The sequence below is a fragment of the Hermetia illucens genome, chromosome 2 (genome assembly GCF_905115235.1).
Source record: "Hermetia illucens chromosome 2, iHerIll2.2.curated.20191125, whole genome shotgun sequence".
Lineage (NCBI taxonomy): Eukaryota > Metazoa > Arthropoda > Insecta > Diptera > Stratiomyidae > Hermetia > Hermetia illucens.
In genome coordinates this window covers 92,679,643-92,705,667 of record NC_051850.1, presented here as the reverse complement: position 1 = coordinate 92,705,667, position 26,025 = coordinate 92,679,643, and the positions used below count along the sequence as shown (strand labels likewise).

Genomic DNA, 26,025 nt, shown 5'->3' with positions numbered 1-26,025 from the left:
TGGAACTACTGGGTTTCCTGGCGTCTGAGAAAACCGGTCGGTCAATAAAGACAGTGAATCACATTATCAAGCTACCAAGAATATTATCAAACGAGTCGTCTTGGAGAATTTACAAGTTGCTTTCAGTGTGAAGCCAGCTTCTCCGATCGAAAAATGTACGCAACGGGAATAGTGATTTTTGTAACTTTTATTCTATTCTGTGCGCGATTCAGTGATAGTGTCCATGATAGGAATCCAGTGCCATTTTCGAAGTTAGCAACATGTCAGGAGTTTGATATAGATTCGCATAAGTGTCTGCACTTTTTCCCCCTAGAAACGATCAAAAACTACCAGACGAAAGAATATAAGCTCCATTTGAAGTTCTATGTAATGGCTACCAATGATGCAAACATTGTGCTTACTAATGGATATGGCGAAGGAACTGTTCGGTATACAGCGGGCAAGTAGTACACGATTCAACTAAAAAATCCAGTTCTCGGAAACACTTTACTTTATCTGTAGTTTCCCAACGAAAAAATCGGGTCAGATAACCTTTTGACACCTACGCATTACATTACTAGATTGAAGATAACCAAGGCAACAGTTAAGATAGTCTTACAATGACATTATAACATTATTGTAAAATGACATATGCCTGTAATTGCGCCCAACCTGGGGTAGTGTCAGGATTGTGATTTTTTATCTTTGGCTATTCAGTTTTTAAGGGTTCTTTCTTCTTGTAACCAACATTTTATCAATTTAATGACGTTTCCAAGCTTTTTCTACACTAGTTATATTTATATTCAAGCATGATTGATGGATAGTCCAGTCATTAAAACTTTCAACTTCCGAATTCTTTCAGTCAGGACCGGGGGGTGTAAATTTTTGTTTTTCAAAATAACCACAGAAATCGATAAAATGGTCAATTCTAAACAAAAAGTGTTTAGTGAAAATTTTTCGTGCAGGTAGTAGTTTTCGAGTTATTCATGTTCAAAATGTAATTTTTTATCGAAAAAAACGTGTGTTTTTCAGCAGTTTTTCGCAAATAACTCGAAAACTATGCATTTCATGTAGAACTGATACTAAAGACTTTTCTTTAAATTACACACTGTGTATCCGCCAAATTTTCAGAATTTATTGCGAGGGCTTAAATACATTAAATTCTCAAGGGATTCGGCTTAGTTTCAATATATATGAGACAACCAGGTTTTGTTTTTATTGAGTCTATATTGCACCTATAAAAAATGTAAAGTTTCGTTCTTTTTGTAATTTAATATGGCTCGTTTCTTCTTAATAATATCTCTACATTAAATGTATGTTTCGAGTTGTTTGCGAAAAATCGTTAAAAAATACTGGGTTTTCAATGAAAAAACGACATATTTGAACATGAATAATGTGAAAGCTACTACTTGTAAAAAAATTTTCACTAAATATTTTTTGCTTATTGTCTACCACGTCTTTTTTTACCATAGATATTGCTTTCATTAACTTTCCGGATAATTCGCACCTGCTAAGTCGGATTTTATCCACAACCTAACCTTATGGTTTTTGTAAGCTGAGATAGACTTTAGGCTACTAACAATTGGGCACGTATTTCGTCGTCATAGCTATTATCGGTTGTGATATCCGATCTTAGTTAAAATTAATGATCAACGGTCTCAAAGTTGTATTCTCCCATCTTTATCGGTCTCAGTTGACTAGTCCAACCGTCGGGAAACACATTTTCAAGATTTTTCTCTTTGTTTCGACACGATGAGCACAGGGGTATATTTGGCTTCTTCCTCCTGGCTTCCGGTTGCTGTCTGCACTTCTCGGGTTCAACCCGTTGGTTCTCCCAGGATTCCTCGTTCCGTCTGTAAAGTTGCCTCTTTAATATTGCCGCATTGCCGGTTAAGCAGCATTCCGCCGGTAGCTCACAATCATCATCACCAGTCGTTCCGATTTTTTTTTTAACAAGTATGTTTGTGGCATTATCAATAATAAAGTTCTTCAGGAAGCTGTAAAGATCATTTGTCGATACTTTATCTCCAGGACCTCCGTTGACTCGGTTATTGCCGCATGCATTTCCCCTTATAGGTGTTACGGAGTGCTGTGGATGGTTGCAGTGTTGACTTTCACCTGATTGTCAGATGAGATTCTAGGCGGTGTGTTGTTCGAGCCCGGAGCACCATGCCAACGAGACAGTGATCTGAGTCTATTTTGCCCTCTTCTATGCTCTGTCATTCATCTAAGGTGGGAGGTCATGGCTTTCGATTAACACGTGGTCAATCAGTTTGGAGAGTCTCAGGTTTGTCTGTGGATCTCGGACTTTTACATTGTACATATTATGAGAAAATGCGCCAATCGTTAATCCTTTTCGTTTGTCAGGTAGGTCGTTGTACATAAAGTGTGTCAGCTCGCACGTTGGCCATATTTGATTGTAAAACCACGCTTTCTAGCATCATTCAGTAGTCATGAAAGGGGATTCGGTGCCATAAAAACTAAAGAGGACTCAATGAGTACTCTTGGAAAATGTCTCTACATATGCGGATGGGTATTTAATAGAATCGATATCACAACAAAATATTTCGTTGGTGTCTAGTTGCCCGTCATACAACTACCAATTTAATAATGAATTGCTATTTTTAACCCTTTGATCGAACTGTTCCTCGGAGAGAATGTTGTTGGCCTCTAAGTTTGCATTGATCCTCTGATAACAAACGTTATGAATTTGTTGAGGGTTGGTAAACTAGTAATTGTTCTGGTGTAGGCGGGATTCTGCACTGCGTCCTTTTTAGGGATAACGTAGATAATTTCCGAAGTGCGGAAGTTTGATATCCCTACGACTGACCAATTACTCGATTTTTGTACCAGAAATTCTATACTCACTCCAGAAAAAGGCCTCCTGAAATTCTTCGAGCTGTTTATAGGTCGTTGAACCTCCTCTTCGATAACATTCACAAAATTCATGCTCATTATAGTGGCATGGCTGTTGCTTTCGGCGGTAATCCACTTAGCTCACGCATATTCCACTCCAATATTTTTTTAGTTTCGTACCGGAAACTACATTGTATAGACGCTTGGGATTCCTTCGTTTAGTGATTTGAAAAATTTGAACATATTTGGAGTGACTTTCGCCGTATCGTCGCAATCGACTGCATACAACAGAAAGCTTTTACTTGACTGTGCTCAAAATTTCAATTACTCCTTAGGGATGGCATTATCTGGTATGGCGCCTGGTCTATGTAAGGTGTCAATTTCCGAAAATTTTATATTTTGAAATTCGACCTGAAGCTGAGAGGAGACTTTAGTTGGATGGTGAAGTACTGAACCCGCAGTGCGGCGCAATGCTGTTGTTCACCAGTTTCAGTGATATCTTTCCTCAGATCACTCGCCTACCATCATCACCCTAAGCAGCAATCTTGACGCCTTTATGGAAGCCGACAAACTAACTAATCCGAAAACCAAATCGAGCAAGTTTCAAAAATTTGTTAACAGTACCTTCTGCCCAAACATCAAGCTTAAATCAAACGAAGACATCGATAATCCCATACTTCTCTTGGCGGACACCACCTGTGCAGAATCAGTCACACCGGCTCCCCACGCTGCTCCAAATAGATCCCTAGTGCTCCCAGGAATTCTATCCTGTATTTCATCATCATCAACGGCGCAACAACCGGTATCCGGTCTAGGCCTGCCTTAATAAGGAACTCCAGACATCCCGGTTTTGCGCCGAGGTCCACCAATTCGATATCCCTAAAAGCTGTCTGGCGTCCTGGCCCACTCCATCGCTCCATCTTAGGCAGGGTCTGCCTCGTCCTCTTTTCCTACCATAGATATTGCCCTTATAGACTTTCCGGGTGGGATCATCTTCATCCATACGGATTAAGTGACCCGCCCACCGTAACCTATTGAGCCGGATTTTATCCACAACCGGACAGTCATGGTATCGCTCATAGATTTCGTCATTGTGTAGGCTACGAAATCGTCCATCCTCATGTAGGGGGCCAAAAATTCTTCGGAGGATTCTTCTCTCGAACGCGGCCAAGAGTTCGCAATTTTTCTTGCTAAGAACCCAAGTTTCCGAGGAATACATGAGGACTGGCAAGATCATAGTCTTGTACAGTAAGTGCTTTGACCCTATGGTGAGACGTTTCGAGCGGAACAGTCTTTGTAAGCTGAAATAGGTTCTGTTGGCTGACAACAACCGTGCGCGGATTTCATCATCGTAGTTGTTATCGGTTGTGATTTTCGACCCTAGATAGGAGAAATTGTCAACGGCCTCAAAGTTGTATTCTCCTATCCTTATTCTTCTTCTTATTCTTATTCTTTGACCAGTGCGGTTTGATGTTGTTGGTTGATTCGTCTTCGGTGCTGACGTTGCCACCATATATTTTGTCTTGCCTTCATTGATGTGCAGCCCAAGATCTCGCGCCGCCTGCTCGATCTGGATGAAGGCAGTTTGTACGTCTCGGGTGGTTCTTCCCATGATGTCGATATCGTCAGCATAGGCCAGTAGTTGGGTGGACTTGAAGAGGATCGTACCTCTTGCATTCACCTCAGCATCACGGATCACTTTCTCGAGGGCCAGGTTAAAGAGGACGCATGATAGCGCATCCCCTTGTCGTAGACCGTTGTTGATGTCGAATGGTCTTGAGAGTGATCCTGCTGCTTTTATCTGGCCTCGCACATTGGTCAGGGTCAGCCTAGTCAGTCTTATTAATTTCGTCGGGATACCGAATTCTCTCATGGCCGTGTATAGTTTTACCCTGGCTATGCTATCATAGGCGGCTTTAAAGTTGTCCATATTCCAACAGTTTTTCCATCGCTTGCCGCAGAGAGAAAATCTGATCTGTTGCTGATTTGCCTGGAGTGAAGCCTCTTTGGTATGGGCCAATGATGTTCTGGGCGAATGAGGCTATCCGGCCTAGCAAGATAGTGGAGAATATCTTATAGATGGTACTCAGCAACGTGATACCTCTATAATAGCTGCACTGTGTGATATCTCCCTTTTTATGTATGAGACAGATGATGCCTCGTTGCCAATCGTCAGGCAATGATTCGCTGTCCCATATCTTGAGCACAAGTTGGTGAACCACTTGGTGTAACTGGTCGCCTCCATATTTAACCAATTCGGCTGTAATTCCATCGGCTCCTGGCGACTTATGATTTTTTAGCCGATGAATTGCACGGACTGTTTCTCCTAAACTTGGTGGTGGCAGTATTTGTCCGTCGTCTTCAGTTGGCGGGACCTCCAACTCGCCGATGTTCTGGTTGTTCAGTAGCTCATCAAAGTACTCAACCTATCGCTCCAATATGCCCATTCTGTCGGAAATCAGATTTCCCTCTTTGTCTCGGCAGGATGAGCATCGAGGTGTATAAGGCTTCATCCTGCTGACTTGTTGGTAAAACTTGCGCGCCTGGTGCGGTTGCTCCCTGTACTTTTCTAGTTCGCAGACTTGTTGGTTCTGCCAGGCTTCCTTTTTCCGTCTGTGAAGTCGCTTCTCCGCTCGACGGAGTTCGTGATAAGTCTCTGCGCGTGCCCGCGTTCTTTGAGAATGCAACATTACTCGGTATGCGGCATTCTTCCGTTCCGTTGCTAGCTTATATTCATCGTCAAACCAGCCGTTCCGATTCCTTTTGCGGCTGGGGCCAAGTATGTTTGTGGCCGTATCCATGATAACGTTCTTCAGGTGGTTGTGAAGATCATTAGTTGATGCTTTATCTCCAGGTCCTGTGTTGACTGCGGTTATTGCGGCATCCATTTCCCTCTTATAGGTGTCGCGGAGGGTTGTGTTGTGGATGGCTTCAGTGTTCACTCTCACCTGATTGTCAGAGGGGATTCTAGGTGGTATTTTTATTCGAGCTCGGAGCACCATGCCAACGAGATAGTGATCCGAGTCTATATTGGCCCCCCTATATGTTCTGACATTCATCAAGGCTGAGAGGTGGCGGCGTTCGATCAACACGTGCTCAATTTGGTTGAAAGTGGTCGCATGTGGAGAGGCCCACGTATGTTTGTGGACCGCTTTCCGCGCAAACCAGGTACTTCCAACAACCATTTCGTGTGACCCTGCTAATTGAATAGTCCGCAGTCCGTTATCATTTGTTTTTTCGTGTAAGCTATGGGAGCCAACGTATCGCCTGAATACGGGCTCCTTCCCTACTTGGCTGTTAAAATCCCCAAGTATGATTTTAATATCATATCTGGGACAGGCTTCGAGGGTTCTTTCTACTGTCTCGTAGAAGGTATCCTTCTCCGACTCTGCAGTCTCCTCTGTAGGGGCGTGAACGTTTATGAGGCTTATATTTCTAAACTTGCCTCGCAAGCGCAGAGTGCATAGCCGTTCGCTTATGCTTTCAAAGCTGATAACAGCAGGTTTCATTTTTTGGCTGACTAAGAAACCTACTCCGAGCACATGGTTTATTGGATGACCGCTATAATATATGGTGTAGTGGCTCTTCTCCAGGAAACCGGTCCCTGTCCATCGCATCTCTTGCAACGCTGTTACATCAGCCCTATATTGGGACAGGGTATCGGCTAGCTGCTCAGTTTCATCTCTGTACAGGGAGCGCACGTTCCATGAGAAAATGCGCAAATCGTTGTTCCTTTGTCGTTGCCGGGTCCGGCGTTTTAAAATCCGTCCTATCCGAGGCTCCTGTTGTGGCTTCGTAACAAGTTGTTTTCCGTGTAGGGTTGTCAGCCCTACCCAACCCCCAACCTGGAGGACCAGTTGGTACAATTTGTCCCGTTTTTAGGCGCGGGAGACTCGCCTTCATCCTTCTCCGTCTGCAGCTTTTCGTCAAGAAAGAGCTCCCAGCGGTCACCACGTGGAGGTGGAGATAGGGTTTGGTAGTAGAGCTGTTGGTGTTGGTTCAGCAGGCATTTCCCAGGTTTTATTCTCCATCGTGGGTACCAATCCACGTTTCGCCCCGGGACCTATACTACCCTTTGACCACCTGTATCCTGTATTTGATGCGCTTCAAATGTAAAGCACACCATGAATGGCAAAAGTATCGATCCCCAAAACCAAAAAAAAAAATACTCTTTGAGGCCACCCTGCATCTCAAAAGAGAAGTTTGTAACGGAAAAATCACTAAAGTTCAGAGATTTATACCTTAGTTTGACCATACAGCTGCCTGCAACTACCCGATCTGAAAAGTTAATAACAGTATGAAGAATACTGGGTTACGAGAAACACCACACGAAGGTGACCAAGGCCATTGGATTGCTGACCCCGCTGATAAGGCGGTAATCTCTACTAAATCCCTGGAAGAAACATATAAATTTAATGCCGGCACCTCATCGGACACCGAACCGCTGACTCCAATAACCTAGAGAGGAAGACCAAGAAAACTCAAATTCATCCTCAAGGCTTTGAACGCTAACATCGTGGATCTGCCATGTCCATGACCCGGTGAGAGAGCAAACAGATGTTATCAGCGTGTTGGCAGCATGAAGAGTGTCACCGATAACAAGAAGAAATAATACCGGTGACAGGATACAACTTTGGCGGACTCCAGTTTGGACCTCAAAATCCTCGGAGATTTTACCTGCGGTACCTCGGCCATTATATGTCATTCTGATATTAGCTATTAGTTTCTTCGGAATTCCCCTCCTAAGTAGAGCACTCCAGATATACTCCACGTTCACGATATCGAATTCTTTTTTGAAATCCCTGAAAACCAGGGCCAGCAAAGTTCTAAATTCCGGCCACTGTTCCAAAATGATCCGTAGGGTGTTTCTGTGGTGAAGGCAGGAGGATTCAGAGCGGAAGCCAGCCTGCTCACTATCGATCTAGCCTTCGAGATGTTCTTTGATGCTTTCCAGGATTATTTTGCGACGGTAGGACTCCCAACATTTCCGCACAAGTGGAAGCAGAACATCTGCAGTAACTGCAGGTGCATCGATAAATAAATCTGCGGGGAAAGCGTCAAGCGCAGCGGCTTTACTCCGTTTGAGTGCATTGATGGCCAAAATGATTTCTCTTATGCTTGGAGGAACAGTCCGTGTTCGCATGTTACGGTGACTAGCCATTTCAGCCATAAGAGGAAGAGCTTCACCGGATGTGATACGGTTCAGAACCCTGGGGAAGTGTTTACTCCGCCTCTTTAGTTGTCCATCATCGTGAATGTGGAGGAGAATGTTGACGTCCTTCACAGCACCATCGAAAGATTTGCGACTTCATTCAAGCTCTTTCGTGATGCGGTATACAGTTCTGAAATCATTCCTTTCTGTGGCATCTTCGGCTTCCCTGACCAGCGCAATAGCAAATTCTCTCTTGTCACGGCGTACACTACGATGAACTTTCCGAGATTTCGCTCGGTGTCAGAGCTTGAGCGCCTGACACCCTCCATCACTTGCAACGGTCATTAGAGTCTTCCATGCCTTCCGTTCACCGGTCCGCTTCCATGACTCCGCAGTTAGCCTGATCCTATGACACCCTCTCAGGACGTGACGGGCGACCTGTGTAACACCCGAAATAAGAGCACTTTTGATGGCGGTCCAATGCTCATCGATATTCTCAGACGGCTTACTTAGTAGATGTGCCCCTCGATCAGCAAGGTAACCCTCATACTGTCGAGCAACAGCTGGGCCGTGTAAGCGGTCGATGCTGAACTTAGGGGGACGTGGCTCCCCGGCCCTGCAATAAGTGGTGGATGTAACACGCAAGCGACGTAAGTGACTATCAGATGGTGATCTCTTTCGAGGCCGATGTCAGCGCGTCTCTTCTTACGCACATCCAGCCGGCAAATCTAAAGTCTACTGCTGATCGCGAAGTGGTCGAAATGATTGCCCGTACGGCGTCGATCGTCGATCAGTTGAAACCCAACTGACCTTATGACAGGCTCTGTGCTCGAACAATGTGCCCTCCAATGACGAGGCGGTGGAAGTTGCAGAAATCCACGAATCTGTCACCATTACCGTTACGGTCACAAAGACTGTTCTTCCCCATCACATGCCCGCGCAAGGTGTTGTGAGATCCACCTTGGCATTCAGATCACAATGTCACCTTTAGGAAGCCTCGCATGAGCCGTGTTTTATTACTCATAGAAAGCATCTTTCTCCACTATATCCGACGTCTCCGTTCATTGTGACGCTCCTTAACCTGGACCGAAGCCTTGCAGTTAGAAGCCTGTCGGAAATCAGTTCCCAGGTCAAGAGAGTGAATTACGTGTTCGGACCGAGCGGGAAGGTTTTTTAAAGGCAACACAAGATTTATAACAGGCTATAAACTTTATTAGAAACGAAAATTGAATTATACGTAACTTATCCACGAAAATGTATTTAAGAGGCTGGTCCACGAGAGGTTACATTGATTTTGTGTGATTGATGATATTATTGGTTCGTTCGTATAAGAAAATTGCATCCTATCGGGAACATATGCGGAATTGTTTGATACCGTTTAATTAAAAACAGAACTCATTTTGGGAAGCGGAAGCGGACTTAAGGGCAAGTTTTTCATGAAATATTTCAGTATATCCTACAAGCTGATCTATCTTCGTTAAAAGTTTTAAACTTTGAAAGTTAATCTTAACATTACCAGTTATGGGTGCGTCGAGTGAACGTAACTTTTCTACACTAAAACAAATTTTATAGCGGAAGAAAAAGACAGGTTTAAAGGGTTAGGGTTATAATTGATTGGAAAATGTATGTTACAAGCGTATCTTTCACGCGAAAATTTTTATAACGAGATTATGGAAACTTATATAGAGAATTCAATTAAAATCGGAATCGTATTTTTTTTTAATACGTTCTCTTTCTGCAAGACTTTGTAGTCTTCCAAACTGTGCATCTAAGTATATACTCGTATGTAAACGAAGAATTTGTTGTTTCTTTTTAGTAGATATTTATTAATTGAACCATTATTCTATTATGTACATTTTTCATTGGGTATTTTACACACATAGTAGTATGTGTGCATTTCATGTTATTAGCTATGTATAAATTCTAGAAAAGGGCGGTTACCATACTAAAACTATTTATCTATATATACTTTTTATATCGTTCGTATGAGAACACATGGGCTGAACTCTATAAATTAAGGCGCCCTTTATTTCAACAGGAGGCTTCTGAACTGTAATTTGTCGAAGATGCTCAGTGTTACTTGACTTCTTTCTGTGGAGGAAGAGGATCGTTGCCTCCCTGAGAAGAATATATGGATAAGTCCCGCCTCTTTTGCAATTCCAGCATACAGGTTGGGAGCTCCCATTATTTCCTAAGGCTTAGATAAGATCTGCATAAAGCAAGATCGAGCTAACAACCCTCAGGATAAGTAGTCGACAGATTTTCCAATATTCTGACAGGGAAATATTTACTCGAGATAATTTTGTTGCTATACTTCTCATGGCGTGGTTTGTAGTTTCTAGGCAATCATGACTCCTAGGTATTTGAGTATTGTTTGCGAATATCGTGGAGGTTCTATTTCTTGGTTTCGATTCTAACTATCTCAGTTTTGTACTCTGCGTGCACGAGATCAACTTTTTATAGCCAAGAACTCAAGAACAAGAAGTCAATGAGGAGGAAGCTTTGAAGTCAAAATGCTGTTCTACATTATGAGAGGACCCCACTGTTCTTATGATAGGTTTTATGTTCGCGGTCCGAATCATAACACAACAACCCCTCTAGAAGGGATTGTATAACAACACGCACCAGATAGTTGGGAGTATATAATTTGGCGAACTTTCAAATAATTTGATCTATTTTGCAGAATTGAAGATTCCTTGCCATCGCACAAGATTTATTGGCCTCCATTGCTACCTCCGCACTTTTCGTTATTATATTTATCATGTAGACATCGACTTCGCTTTTCGGAATTCGACCTGCCTATCTGAGAGACTACCCCCCAATTCTACTGTAAATGACCTATTGGAATAGTTGCCAGTAGGGGGAACAATCGCGCAGAAGTTAATTCTACTTTGATGTGGGGAATACCTCTTCAATCAAGCACGTACTTGTACTGTTTTAGCCGACATTATGAATTGATTTTTAAGAATACACTCAGAGTATTTTCGCTTATTGTAAAAAGAGATTAAAAGGGATTTGTGGGTACCAAAACGTCAACAATGTCTTGAATAGGGACTCATATCGCGTCTATGACCTTTTGAAAGTCTCGCAGAAACCACCAATCTTTCTCTTCTATTTCTATCAGCTGTTCCCTCAGATGGTGTAGTTCGAAAAGCAGAGACTCAACTTTGGATTTCGTGAAAGTCCCATCCGGTTTTCTAAGAGAGGTAATGACTGTGCATAACCTTGGAGTCTCTTTTTCACCTTTCAGTTCCCCTTGCACCAGAAATATAGAAGGGCATTCCTACAACTTTGTTAGCCTCGCTTCCAGTAGACATGGAGAAGTTTTGGTATGCTCCTAGTTACTTTTACAAATCCTTATTTGTTGTAGACATAATGCAGTGCAGGATTTCTTGCGTCCAGTTTAGGTCTAATTGGATTATCGCTTATTTGCACGCGATTTCTCTGGATATTACCACACCTAATAGTGCAGCATCGCCAGAAAGTTTCGTCTTCTTCCACATTAGCTTCCGCTGCTGTAGGTTGGGAGCCTCCGCCAATGAAATGAAGAGCACACAGATTTCTTCTCTTATTGTGGGCACTTTGGAAAGGTGTGTATGTGTGTTTAAGGCGGGGAGGGGCAAAGTTTTTGAACACTCAGACCTTAGAGGTCCATTGTAGTCGATTCCCCCGTATAACGGAATATTCTGGATTCGTTTATGTATCGCAGGATTTGCGCTACTGGATGTGATGCTACCCGAGGCAGTTGTAGCACATCAGCACCAAAAATCTGATGTCTGATGGGTCCATGGGCGAGGCACTCACATAGAAAATGTTCCGTTGATCTCGCATTCTCATTAGAGAGATGGACATGTATCATATTATCTTGGATAACTCCTATTCTGAACATATGCCCAGCTAATGAATTATGACCGGTCACGGTGCCTACTATATTTCTGCAAGTTTTCCTGCTTTTCGACTGAATAAATTTTGCATTACATTTGTTTGGTTCTAACAGGAAAAGTTTGATCTATTTAGCAACATTAAGGCTCAGCCACCTGCCATTATAGGAAGCTTGTTCCCAGTTGTTGATAGCAGCATTAGCCAATGTTTCTGACACTCTAATTGATGGTTCCGGTCTAGGTATGGAGGAACCCTCTTTTGCTAAAGTATCCGCGATTTTATTTCCCTCTACGCCACAATGACAGAGTAGTGACACCGTATTGAATCTAGAAACAGAGTTTAATCGATTTCTACATTCCTGAACGATTTTTGAAGTAATCAAAGGACTACACAATGCCCTCACTCAGCTCGACTATCGCTACAGGTTGCGATGCACCTTTCCTTTATTTGCTCGTCAATCATCCAGGTTGCCGCCCCTAGGATCGCATACACTTCAGCCTGAAAAATCGTTGCATATTTTCTCAGGGGAATAGCCTATAGTTTTTGTTTGTTCAACAGGTAGCCCTCCGCTCCAGAGCCTTGTTCTGTTTTTGAACCATCGGTGTAGAAGAACTCAGTATAACCTGACACGCATTCTTCTGGTCTCAGTTTACACTTCGCTTCAAGATAACATCATTCTGGATTCAGTTCTCCCAATAACTCTTCGAATACACAGTGTATCTTACGTTCATTGTTTCCCCATTAATCTAATCGCATTAGTCTATGAGCTGCTCTCATTGCAGTGTGCTGAATAAACAAATCCAAGGACTGCAAATTGAGTAATGCATTCAGAGCTGCTCCGAATGTCGTGCTCATGGCACCAACAATACAGGGGCAACTCTTTTGTTTCATCTTAACCCACAACACTATGGATGCATTAGCGAACATCGGTCTAATGATAGCAACATATATCCACATTACTACCTGAGGCCTAAGCTCGTTAAAATTTTATTCCAAAGAAGCTTTTTGTCTAGAATAACTACTAGAAGTGAAATCTTCGGAGAGTTAAAGGGTTGTACCTCTCCTCTCTCCCGCCATGAATGAACCATTCAGTTTCCCCTTTTTTATAAATAATACCATTGTGGTTTTAATTGGATTTACTGAAAGTCCATGCCTGAGGCACCAACTGTCAATCAAATTAACGGCGCGTTGTGCATTTCTACATAACGTTCCGAGATCTCGACAAAGAACTAGCACAGCCACATCTTCCGCATAAGTTTGAACGTGTATTGGCAAATTTTGTAGTTTGCATAGTAGTGAGTCGATCGACATACTTCACAGAAGTGGTGATAGCACACTTCCTTGAGGGCAGCCTTTCTTCGCTTTCGTTATTAGGTTAATTAGGTATTAATTAAAGTATCACTAAACCATTCTCTTTGTCGGCATCACATAGCATCTGGAAGGGCGTAGAGTTAAACGCCCCTTTCAATGTCCACAAATACCCCATCGCGCATTGGCCTTTCAGAGTTGCGTTCTCTATCTTTATAATAATAATAATAATAACTCCGCCGAAGCCGGTCCCAAGCCCGGTTGTGAAAGGAGGAGGGATGGATAGCTTCAGTCTGAATGGCTGTACGCCACCGCAGCGTCTCAGGGGGTAGGTGAGGAAAGTGCAGGAACTTTGCAGTCTTGCAGATTACTCACTAAGGAAGCTATCTACACACCTGGCAGCTAGGGATAAAATGCACCACCAACAATGAGAAGAAGAAGAAATTTAAGGTCCGGTACGGATAACCGGCGGGAGTCGTCTGACTTGGTGACTGGGTCGGGCTGTCGTAATGGACAGCACGGCGTCGAAACCGCTAGTCGTGGGGCGGTTCGACGTCTAGGCGCCACGACGACCAGGAGCACAGCTCCGCCTGCTGCAGCTGTTTCGCCACAATCTGTGACGACCACTTCAGCAGGTTCGCGTAGGAAGCGGATGAAATGGACTGAAGAAATGAACCTCTTCATCATCCGCTCCTACTACGAAATAACGGCGGGGGCGGGTACAACATCTTACCGCCCCTTGTTGCACCAGAGATTCGTCGAGCGTTTCCCGCAATTCGCGCACGTGACTGTGCAGCGAGTCGCAGACCAGTACCGCTTCATCACTCGCAGTGACACAATCCCGGCCACCATCAGGGAACGTGTTCGACTTGAAGTCATCGGGGAAACTGGTGACCGAGAGTCGATGAGGGCAGAGGCGGCGGCATCAACAACATCACGCCGCACTGCAGGCAACAGGTTCAGTACTTGCCGAAGCACTCTTCTCCACCATCCAGCTGAGGTTTCCGCTGAAGTTCGGGACGAATTCCAAAGAGCGTGTATAGAATTCTCGGATATGGATCCTTTGCATAGACCAGGTATTCCCAGGCTCTATGCATCTCCAGCAACTCCGGGAATTCTATCTCAAATCAATGATGAGATTGCGTCTCGACTGTGTGCTGATATGTCGCTGCTGCAACTACAATCACTTGTGTATTGTGGTGCAGTTGCGGCTATCAGATTGCACGGTCAGAAGATTCGCTTTCGCGTTATTGGTTTGAGTGACAAAAGAGATCCACCATGGAAAATTCGTCTGGAACGTCGGCGAGACTCACTAAGGCAGGACATTGCTAGACTGATTCAGATCAGCACTGGCAATGCCAGCCGACGGGTGAGAAATAAAGTGCAGAGGGTTTACCGGAACTATGCCATCCCCTGTGAGACACCCGTAGTTGAAATTCTGGACACACTAAAACAGAAACTTTCTGTCATATGCAGTCGGTTACGACGGTATGGCGAAAGTTATTCTAGACGTGTCCAGAATGCAACATACGCGAGGAACCAGCGGAGCTTTTTCAGATCTCTCAACGAATCCCAACAGAGCGCCCAGACAATACAGTTCTCGGTGACGGAAGCGAAAGAGTATTGGGGTGGACTTTGGGGGTTACCTGCCCAGCATGCTGAGCATGCTGCGTGGATCACCGCCGAAGGCACCCGCCATGCCAATACACCTGGCATGAATTTCGCGGATGTTACCGAAGAGGAAGTTCGACGAGCCATAAACATCTCGAAGAACTGGAGGGGCCCGGGTCTGGATCGGGTGGAGAATTTCTGGTATAAGAAATTTACCAGCGTACACAGTCGGTTGGCACGCAGTATAAATGAGGTCATGAGTCGGCCGGAGGAATTTCCACCTTTCCTCACTGCGGGAATTACCTACCTTATCCCTAAGAAGGACACGGCGCAGGACCCCGCAGACACAAGACCGATCACTTGCTTACCAACCCTCTACAAATTCATCACGTCCATTATTAGTGGAAGGATCAATGCGCACCTCGAGACCAACAACATTCTGTCCGAGGAGCAGAAGGGCTGCCGAGTTGGGTCAAGGGGTTGCAAAGGGCAACTCATTATCGACTCGGTAGTTGTAGGACAAGCAACTAGAGGCCAAAGAAACCTCTTCAGTTGCTATATCGATTATGCCAAGGCTTTTGATAGCGTTCCGCATACCTGGCTAATCGACATCCTACATCTGTATCGCATTGATCCGAAACTAATAAAGTTTTTGGCGACAGTCATGGAAGGGTGGCATACCACCTTGTTAGTCCGTACATCTGAGGGTGCTAATACCTCAGAGCCTATCCGTATTCGGAGGGGCATCTTCCGGGGGGATTCATTGAGTCCTCTTTGGTTTTGTATGGCACTGAACCCCCTTTCATGGCTACTGAATGATGCCAGAGGGCATGGTTTTGCAATAAAATATGGCCTACGTGCTAAGTGCGAACTGACACACTTGATGTACCTAGATGACATCAAGCTGTATGCTGGTACTGACAACCATCTTAGAAGTGTGTTGCGAATAATAGACATGTTCAGCCGTGATATTCGGATGGAGTTTGGATTAGACAAATGTCGAATCCAAGCCATTCGCAAAGGTCATCACGAGCCGCATGCCGGACATAGCATTGGTGACCTCCACATCGAAGCTATGACCGAGACAGACTTCTACAAGTACCTAGGAATTCTGCAAGGAACCCATGCTCGAGTTGGTGATCTGAAGGAAGCTCTGCTGTCCGAATTCCTGCGACGTGTAAAGCTGGTGCTGAAATCGCATCTCTCGGGGAAGAATAAAATAAGCGCGTTGAATGTATTCGCTATCCCTTCACTGGCTTATGCATTCGGAATATTGCCGTGGACGAAGACCGACCTGGAAAACGTCCAGCGGCGGATACGGACAACTATGTCCAAATTCCGAATGCATCACCCAAAGTCGGCCGTGGAGCGGATGAACCTGCCTCGTGACATCGGAGGTAGGGGCGTGGTTGACGTGGCGGCACAACATCATCGCCAAGTCGACTCGCTGCGCGCTTATTTTTACAGTAAAGAGCAGGCGAGTCTCTTGCATGCGGCTGTCTGTAAGGCAGACTGTGGACTGACTCCACTTAACTTGAAGGATCGATCTTTCAATCCTCTGACTGGGGTGAAGTCGGACCAGGAGCGGATCGAGGAATGGAAGTCGAAGGCAATGCACGGTAAACACGTGAATTGTCTTTGGCAGCCATTTGTCGATTTGCATCTGTCGAACAGGTGGCTGTGTGCTGGGGAGCTCTTTGCTGAGACGGAGGGGTTCATGTGTGCCATTCAGGATGGCGTGGTCGCCACCCGAGCTTATAAAAAGCTCATCATGAAAGAACGGGTGGAGAACGACCAGTGCAGAATGTGTGGTTCGGCGTTAGAGACGTTGGACCATCTCATTTCTGGCTGTACTGTTATGGCGCCGGTGCAATACATCACCAGGCATAATGCTGTATGTAAGGTTATCCATCAAAACCTTGCATATAAGCATGGGTTGATCACGGGAACATGTCCGGTTTACCGATATGAGCCGTAAGCAATACTTGATAGTTCTGCTTACAGCATGTATTGGGACCGGCAAGTTCTGACTGATCGCCATACCGCACCCAACAAGCCTGACGTACTGCTAGTTGACAAGACGGGTCGCTCCGCGTATATTATTGATGTTGCTATCCCCCATAATAGCAACATTGAACGGAAATACGTGGAGAAGAAGGTGAACTATGAGCCATTGGCTCGGGAAATCAAAGAAATTTGGCGTCTCGAGCGGGTGGTTGTAGTTCCCATAATATTGTCAGCTACAGGTATTGTACCTAAATCCCTCATGGCTTCCCTTGATGTCCTGGGACTTTCGCACAGTCTGGTTCAAACCATGCAGAAGTACACCATTCTGCATACGTGCTCGATGTTGCGGGGGGTACTCGACGGATTCTCCCACTGACCTACCACCGGCCACCACCACCAGTGCCCCTTTAGTTTTTAAGTAGGTAGGATCGTCCGAGCCTAAATGCTTGGCACTTAGTGCTAGTATTAGGTAAAATCCGGCATCTGCCGAGATTGTGATAACTCGGAAATAATAATCGTTAGCGCAACAATCCATTTGGATCAGAGCCTTGAAGTGTGCTAGAGCATTTCATGCAATATCGTAACGGTACACTACAGTACACTGTAGGAGACAATGTGGTCAGCATTGCGCTCGCCCGAGATTATTACCCAGATTCGACTCAGGTACTCATTCACAGCTGAGTCGACTGGTGCCCGACGTCAAATCACGATACAAATTCCACTCTTTATAACCAAAGAGTAAATAGGAGACTCACTGGAATTTCAACGTAGGTGGGCATGTTGGTTGCCATTTAGTGGGTGCGACCAGTCTCCAGACATTTCAACGAAAATGATATTAAGCTGATTTGTCTGAAGTTCTGGATTTGAATAGTCATCTTTCCTAGGGTTCGGTATGAAGATTACCTTAACCTTCTGCCAAGAGGGAAGCACGTAGCAAGAGCAAGCAAAAGCACCTAGAAAGAGAGGAAAACATTCGCGAAAAATATTTCTTAGAAGTAGCTCTAAGTGCTCTATACGCATATTTAGCATCGCTAGATAGATGCCATCCATGCCAGATGTTTTGAACTATTGAAAGGAATGTATAGCAACTCTCGCTTTTTCATTTATAACAAACGCTTTCGCTGCATCCCAATTGCACCAATCCTCTTCTTCCCAGTTCTGTTCTCCCGCTTGGTGTACTTCCAACAGAGCCTGTATAGACTGAACTCTGAAGCTCGTTAAAGTTCCATCCGCACCCTCGTTTCGAACGTTTCACAAGCCTCTTATATTCCCGCTATGAGTTCCGGTAGTTTAACCAGTGTTATTGCTTTTGCAAGCAATATTTAGAAGTCTGTCTTGATTTCCTGAGTCTTTGCAGTTCTCCACCATGGAACCCTTTCACCGCTTTGGCCTCGGGAAATAGTATAAGCCTTTTCAAAGCATTCTTAAAGTGTGTGATTCAGAGTTTCCAATTGATCTTCTATCGTCAAGTGAGTCCTTGGTTGCGAGGGAACTGCACTTTGTTGTCAAGAAGTTCATTGCACCTTGTTCAATCCGTGCTCCTAGGATCCCGCCTTTGTATTACAGAATGGTCGCCTACAATAGACTAAATTCTCAGTAACCGTGATCTGAGAGTCAGACTCCTTCTAGCACTCGCAAATCTCTAATCAACTCTAACAACTTCGAAGTGCAGACTGTTAGGTCTTCTTGGCCCCACGATCATAGGGGCGCATCCTACGTCGTCAAACCAGCTGAAGTGATAAAATCAAACAGCTTCTCTCCTCTAGTATTGTATTTGCTACCGCCCCAATAAATATGCAGAACATTCGCATTACAACCTATTGAGAGTTCTAGGCCACTTGATTCTACACTACCAGATCCCTTAGCTCTTGCGTTGGCGGAGGATCTAAAAAATCATAGGGCAGAGGCAATTATAATGTTTCTCCTCTTGCCATTAACCTGGTATTGTAAGTTGACCGTGATCCGGGCGCCGGGAACAGAATTGCCCCAGCATGATTGCCTCTAACAATTTTGACAACAGGACGTACGCCCCCGGTCTCGAGGATTTCTAATAGAAGAAAACCCTAGCTCTTCTCACTGATCCAATATCACAGATTTTGCTGAAACGAACCCATGTCTCTTATACCAGAATTATATAATGAGGGTCCCGCAGTTTTGCCAGCTGCAGGTTAATTTGACTACCCTTTATGCTTCTAGACGTGAGTGAAGTATGATATAAAAAGCGCCGCTAACTGAGAAATCTGCTGCATCCAGTGTGAATGTCACCGGAGTTACTAGCTTGTCCGCATCTTCTGCCGAAAGTTACGCTTTCTGCGTCCGATATCTTTGGATATCGCCACACTTGGTGGTGGAAAAACGCCCATCTCCTCACTCTCAAAAAACTTGGCCTTCTTTCGTAGTGCCTTCCGGTATCGCCGACTGGGAAGCCTCCCAGGTTCATAGAATTAGACCAGTTGCTTCCACATCACCAGCTCCCTTTCTTCGCTTTTCCTGGACAGGCAAGTCTGTAGCCCCTTCTCCTTTGTGGTTGAAGTTTCCTTTTCCCGAGCCGTGTGTGTGTGAGGCTCCTTGAAGACATTTTAATCACATATTTCAGGATTTCGTTCACGGTTGTTTTTTACTTTGGATGCCCTTATGTGCTCTGCTTCTTATTAATCGTTTTACCTTCCACCTTACTAGTGTCCTATTTCATTCACTCTCGTATTCAAGTTCGTTGAATCTTGAAGATAGTTGGTTGGATATTGAGAATTGAAGCTTCGACCCTTTCGTAGCTGAATTGCCGTGCTTCCGGTTTCTGACTTTTTGAAATCTGCAATTCATAGTAGTATATTTATTATTTTGATAAAATGCTCAACAATTTAAATAAAAGAATGTCCACTCATTAAAAGCAAATATTTATATTTATGTTTCTTCCACTTTCAGTGATTGCAGGCGGAGGGAATACGTATTCCTGGCTAACAAACACAAGTGCCACGACATTGGGATTAGAGAGTCATCTAACTGACATTCTCTCCCCACTTTGGCCCACGCCTATTGTAGTTCGACAAAAAACAAGTAAATTCGAAGAATACATTTTTACGCCTCTAAATATTCAAAAGGATAAATTCTAGATGGACTTTTGGATGTTTCAATCCCAGGTGTAGCAGAACCTCTCCTGTTGGCCGATGCGTCCGACTTAACGGAAGTTAAATCCTTTTGCCTTTATGCATGGAGAAACAAAAGTAGATGGTTCTATAACTGCACTGAACCAGAAGGTAAATGCAGGTCCCTTGATATTAGCCAATTGATCAATTTTTATTTCGCAGATATTCTTCTGGACAAAAATACGGATTGCAACAGCAGGCGAGGACAATGCCAGTTATTTGTCGGATTTGAAAAGTGAATCTAGAGAGAACATGAAATATCAAATTATATTTAGAATTAAAAGACTATTTTTCCTGTCAACGCCGTTTTTAATTCTTAATATTTTCGAAAAGAGTCAAAAAATATATTGAACATATTTATTTTTTCACAAGTAATACCCGAGTAAGATTTATCACCCAACTTTTCAGTAACTTAGCTCCATGCTATTATTATAATAACTTCTATTCAATGGATATTACAAAACCGTTGGGTCTGCAACCGTTTCGTGTGGGAATGAGAAACCGCATATGGGTCGACTAAAACAAAACTGATTTGTAATCAGTTTCCAACTAGTCATGTGAAACGCGCTTGCCGGTGCTGCTACGAATGCCTACACTTGATATTTCTCTCTATGTAAGGATGGCGCTATTATTCTCTTGGAAGTAATATGCGGTACTGTAAGTAGTCAATCAAATCTTCTTCATCAGAACTGTCATAGAATCAAATTCTGTGATAAATAAGCAAATAGTCTGATACACTTCCGAAGCTGAAAATAAGCATTTTGAACCATCGTTCTAAATGTTTAATAAACAATTATTAACGGAATGCTAATGGCGTACTTAATAATTTGTTACATCTTAATTGATGTTCACCTCCTTATTGATTTTCACATCTTAATTTTTTTCCTTCTTCAGCCTTTGTCTCGTTCACAAGTGGGGTCGGCTCGTCGTGATCGATTTCGCCATTTAGCTCTATCGAATCCCTGAACTGGTGCAATCTCGAGGTTTTCAAATCTCCATCTAGCGTATCAAGCCACCGTTGTTTAGGTCTGCCTTTTGGTCGTTTACCATCGACTTCGATGTTCAGACCAATCTTGGCAAGTGAATTCTCGTTGGCGTGACCATACCATCGAAGACGCCTCTCTCGCAGTTTTTCCACGATCGGTGCAACTCCATAACGATCCTCATTTCGGATGTGATCTAAACGTGTGACGCCACTAGTCCAACGCAACATCTTCGTTTCCATTGCCGCAAGACTCCGTTCATTGTCTTTTATAATTGGCCAACACTCAGAACCATAGAGAGCGACTGGACGGACGACATTGCGGTAAATTTTAGATTTGAGACGTTCGTTGATACGTCGATCACAAAGAACACCAGTTGTGGAACGCCACTTCATCCAGGTTGCGTTAATGCGTGAAGCAATTTCATAACGCAGTTCTCCATTGGTTGATAATGTTGACCCGAGGTATTTACATCACTCAGTTCTGGCCAGATCACTGCCGCTGACAGTGATTGTGCCTGTTTCATGGGGATCGGTAGTCAAAAATTCAGTTCATCTGAGACCGTGTTGCAGGAGGCGATCACTCCATTTTTGAACAAGTTGTTTGAGATCATTTTTGCTTTCAGATACTAGGAAAACATCATCTGGATAAAGCAGTGTGTAGGGCGCTGTACGTTGGATATCCCGTGTGACGGAGTCCATAACAAGAACAAAGAGGAGTGGTGAGAGGGCGCTTTCTTGATGAACACCAATAGAGACACGAAGCGGTTTTGATACACCCGCCATACTTCGAACTTTACTTTTCCGATCGTGGTAGAGCAGAAGAAGTGTTGTCGTAAAGCATACCAAACGCTTTCTCCAGATACACAAAGGCAATGTAAAGGGGGCGATGTTTCTCACGGTGTTTCTCCATGGGTAACCGCAAAGCGTGTATTGCGTCAGTAGTTCCGCAGTTTTTGACAAATCCGGCTTGATTCACGGTTATTTCAACGATTTCGCGAATACGATTATCAAGAATGCGTTCAAAAATCTTCATGGTATGGAAAAGTAACCGGATCGGACGATAATTTGAACATTCTGCTGGGCTACCTTTCTTTTTCCATATTGGAACAGTGGTACTTTCTTGCCAGTCAGATGGTGTTCTTTCTTCCTGAATAACCCGGTTAAAGAATTCGCTGAGCCACAGTGTTGGGTCCCAGCTCTTTGCTTTACAGAGCTCAGATGTGATGTCGTCAGGTCCTGTGGCTTTCCCTGATTTCATTTGTTTTATTGCCTCCTCGACTTCAGTTGCGCTGACAGGTGCAACTGGTCCAAAATATCGGCAGTGATGGTGGAAGTGGAGGATGAGCAAATTTTTCAGTGATCATGAAAGTTAAAGATGTACTAAAGTCGCTCGATAATTATTTTGCTTCTGAACCACCCAGCGCGATTTTAAAGACATGGTAAAGAAATGTTAATAGCGTATATTTCAGCCGCTTTCTTTGCTTCACGGCATTCTAATAAATTTGCCGATTAGCAGGCGTTTTATCGCCGAGAAATTTGTGGGAGAGGCGTTTCTTTTCACGGACCTTCATTTCAACATCATCATTCCAAAGCCAAGTATCTCGGTTGGTGTACCACTTACCCGACTTGGTGAGGGTTGCAGAGGCCGCTTTGTGGATCGTGTCTTTCATTTGGTTCCATGATTCTTCCACATTCGTAACGGTCGCCAATCGTATGAGTGAGATCGTTTCTTCTTTCTTCTCACCAAATCGCCACCATTTAATGCGTCGCGGGCCAGTGCGTTTCTCACGCTCTTTTATCGGTGGCTTAATTCGCAGGACGGCAATCAACGGCCGATGTTGAGGTGGTCTCATAGGGAACGACTTTGCAATCAGTTACAGTGGTAAAATGTTGGCGTCTTATGAGAATATAGTCGATTTGCGTTTTACTGTTCCCACTATAAAATGTAGGAAGATGAGACAATCGTATGATGAACCATGTATTCGTAAGTACAAGGTCATGGGTGTCCGCAAAATCAATTATACGCTCGCCACCCTCATTGCGTGCTCCGAACCCCTTTCCCCCATGGCACTTGTTACTGTCTGCCTTTTCACCCACATGACCATTAAGGTCGCCCGCAATGATTATATAATCGTCAGCAGGCACGTGACAAATCTTTTCATCGAGAAGTTGCCAGAAGGCATCTTTCTCAGCATCAGGTCGGCCTGTCTGTGGTGCATACGCGGTGAAGAAGTGAATAGTGCGATCAGCTGATATAATGGTGAGCTTCATCAGCCGATCATCAAATCGTTTTACTTCTTTAATGGCATCACGGAAACCCTCTGAGATGGCAACGCCAACACCATATTGAGTGTGTGGGTTACCAAAATAGAGAAGTTTATAGCCATTTTTACCGCGTTCGCATTTAATGTCGCAACTTTTGGCACCAGACCAACGGGTTTTTTGCAGAGCACAGATATCAATGCGCCTTTTCCGAAGGGCTCTTGCGAGTTCCTCGGTCTTTCCAGTTAGAGTACCAACATTTAGCGTGCAGACACGTATTTGTTTTGTTCGTTGTGTGCGGACTAACTTGCTTACGTCCTGACGCCGTCCATGCGTCAAGAACCCTTGCCCATTTCTCGACAGGACCGGGGCCCGTCCTGCCGCGTCGACTGAGGTGGACGCCCTAGCATTTCTCCGAGGCCTGTGACTTAATCCGATTATCATGTTTGTAACGACATTCTATGCATTTTCTTGGTCGACCTGTCGCAGGGCCTGTCACCAAGAGAGATCATGTAGGATTTAGCATAGTAGAATAACTCCAACTATACTCTATTTATCTTTTTCCCTGATCTCAGCATTTTATTTTTGTTTTACTGAGGATAGTACAGAGTACGTTGCCTCAAACCCTCCTCCTTTACCTGGGCTTGGTACCAGCATACTATGTTAATAGCATGGCGGAGTTCGATTTTCACATCTTAATTGATTTTCTTATAAACAATTTGATTCAGAGTAGAAGATGATGGATAGAAATGATTCAATGGAAAATGTAAACAGATTAGAAAGTACATATATAAGGGACATTCACACATTCTGGTCCATAAACGCGTCGTCCGTTGTTATTGTACAGTTTTTTTTCAAATTAATGAAAAGTTGTCAAGATAAGTGAAGTTTTTATCTAATTTAAACTGAAGAAATTTTCAGTGATCATAATTGGCGCAGTCGGTAGGATATGTCAAGTGCTACTTGTAAAAAGTTATCACATGTGAGCGACAAAGTTCTGTGAAAAACGTTAAAGTGCTTATTGGCACTCAAATTTTAACTCTTTATGACGCATTCGCAAGATAAGTTTTCATTAGTAGAATTTAAATTAAGTGTACAAACGAGTGCATTTTTAAATTCGCGGATAACTTAATAATTTAAAAGTGTGAATTCCGATTAAGGATTCTTTTCGTTAAAAACCAAACAAACTTGTATTGGCAACTGAAAAGTGCTGATTCTCAGCGAGATCTCCTATCATTAACACCAAATTGAATATTACCCTGGATCTTGTGAAACACGCATCACACATACCAACATTCGATGGTAGTAGGGACTAGTTGAAGAGTTTACCGGATATGGTGGACGTGATAGTACCAATATTGCAGCAATACGACAATCAATCTCAGAACATCATTTGAAATATCATCAAGAGTAGAATCACCGGGAAAGCTAAACTTATTCTGGATGCCAGTCCTCATATCATCAAATGGGAAGATATTAAAAAAATATTATATGCCAATTTTTCAGACCAGAGAAACAGCACACAATTATTGAATGAATTAAGGAGTACTGAATTCAGGGGTTCTGTGTTAGATTTTATCAGCATAATACAAAAACGGTTAACCAATCTAAATTTAAAGGTAGAACAAAGTCCCCATTATCAACAGACAATTAGAGATAATCGACTTATTGCACTAAACATTATGAAAAGTAATATTCCAGAACCTTGTCGAACAATACTATTCTGTAGAAATCCTGATGCAATGAAAAAGGCAATTTTCGTATTAACAGAAACGGGTCATCTGTACCACAAAAGAGATAATAGATTTAATAAAAGACAAAACAAATATACTAATTAGGCCCAACCAAACCAAAATAATCAAAATCAACAAAATTCAAATTTACAAAACAAAAGGTGCGAAAACCAAAAATTTCAGAATCAAAAGGAAAATTTTCGAAATCCATTCTATCAGAATCAGAATTATACAAACCAATTTTTTTTCCGAAATCAGAATCAATTTCTTCCAAATGACTCAGTTCAAAAATATGTTAACTAATTCGGTGGCCCCAACCCATGGAAATAGATGAATCCATGCAAATGGTACACACTGATCAAACCGAAAATTTTCCAGAACCTGCCTCGGAAACCACCAACCAGCAATCAGTTTAATAGATACAGATCTTTGCCACCCAAGTCTCAGAGTTCCTAATAGGAATTGTAACTCTCAATTCCAGTATCCCATCCCTGTACACTGTGCAAATAAAACCTTTCAAGGAATTAGGGGGAAACCAAAAAATTAAATTCGTTCGTTAAATTCGTTCCTTAAATTCGTTGGTTCCTACAAATTTAATAGTTTCTTCAACGGTTTAATCGGAAACAACGTCTTTGCAAATTATAATGTAAATATTGACTTGTATAACAAAACCATAAAATTCAATGACAATATTTTAACGTTATATGGTTCTATGGATGAAGAAGAATTGGACGAATATGTGAATCATATGTACATAACCGATGTTTACAAGGAAAATGATCCCTTATCATTACTCAGAACGGAGCACTTGAACGATGTGGAAAACGAAAAACATTTGACCCTGTTAAAAAATGATGAGGAAATATTCTTTCAAGAAGGTGAAAATTTGACTTTCACTCATAAAATTAAACACGAAATAAAAACGACCAATAATACTGCTGTATATACAAAATCGTACGTGTACCCGCAGGTAGATCAAAGGGAGGTAGAAACACAAATCAGGGATATGCTTGTCCAAGAGATTATACGACAAAGTAAATTCACTTATTCCTCACCAATATGGGTGGTCCCGAAAAAAGGCGATGCTTCAGGGAAAATGAAGGGGCG

General features: G+C 43.3%; 1 protein-coding gene across 2 annotated transcripts; it reads left to right on the top strand.

Moving 5' to 3' along the window:
• LOC119649519 lies at positions 1-20,239 on the top strand. 2 transcript variants are annotated; one of them, XM_038051703.1, is made up of 5 exons: positions 1-251; positions 314-439; positions 19,718-19,849; positions 19,906-20,049; positions 20,101-20,239. In XM_038051703.1, exons 1-5 carry the CDS (start codon positions 224-226, stop codon positions 20,175-20,177), a joined length of 507 nt encoding a protein of 168 aa, XP_037907631.1. In that variant the 5' UTR covers positions 1-223; the 3' UTR covers positions 20,178-20,239. The 2 variants fall into 2 exon arrangements, with proteins under 2 accessions (XP_037907631.1, XP_037907629.1); XM_038051701.1 differs by having other exon boundaries at positions 7-439.
• Positions 20,240-26,025: the final 5,786 nt, after the last annotated feature.

What these genes read in the sequence shown, in the direction of transcription:
- LOC119649519 (XM_038051701.1), top strand. Translation starts at nt 154, where the DNA reads ATGTACGCAACGGGAATAGTGATTTTTGTAACTTTTATTCTATTCTGT. An exon ending in AACTGTTCGGTATACAGCGG is followed by an intron (nt 440 to 19,717) that starts GCAAGTAGTACA and finishes TTCCACTTTCAG; the next exon opens with TGATTGCAGGCGGAGGGAAT. An exon ending in TGTAGTTCGACAAAAAACAA is followed by an intron (nt 19,850 to 19,905) that starts GTAAATTCGAAG and finishes GATAAATTCTAG; the next exon opens with ATGGACTTTTGGATGTTTCA.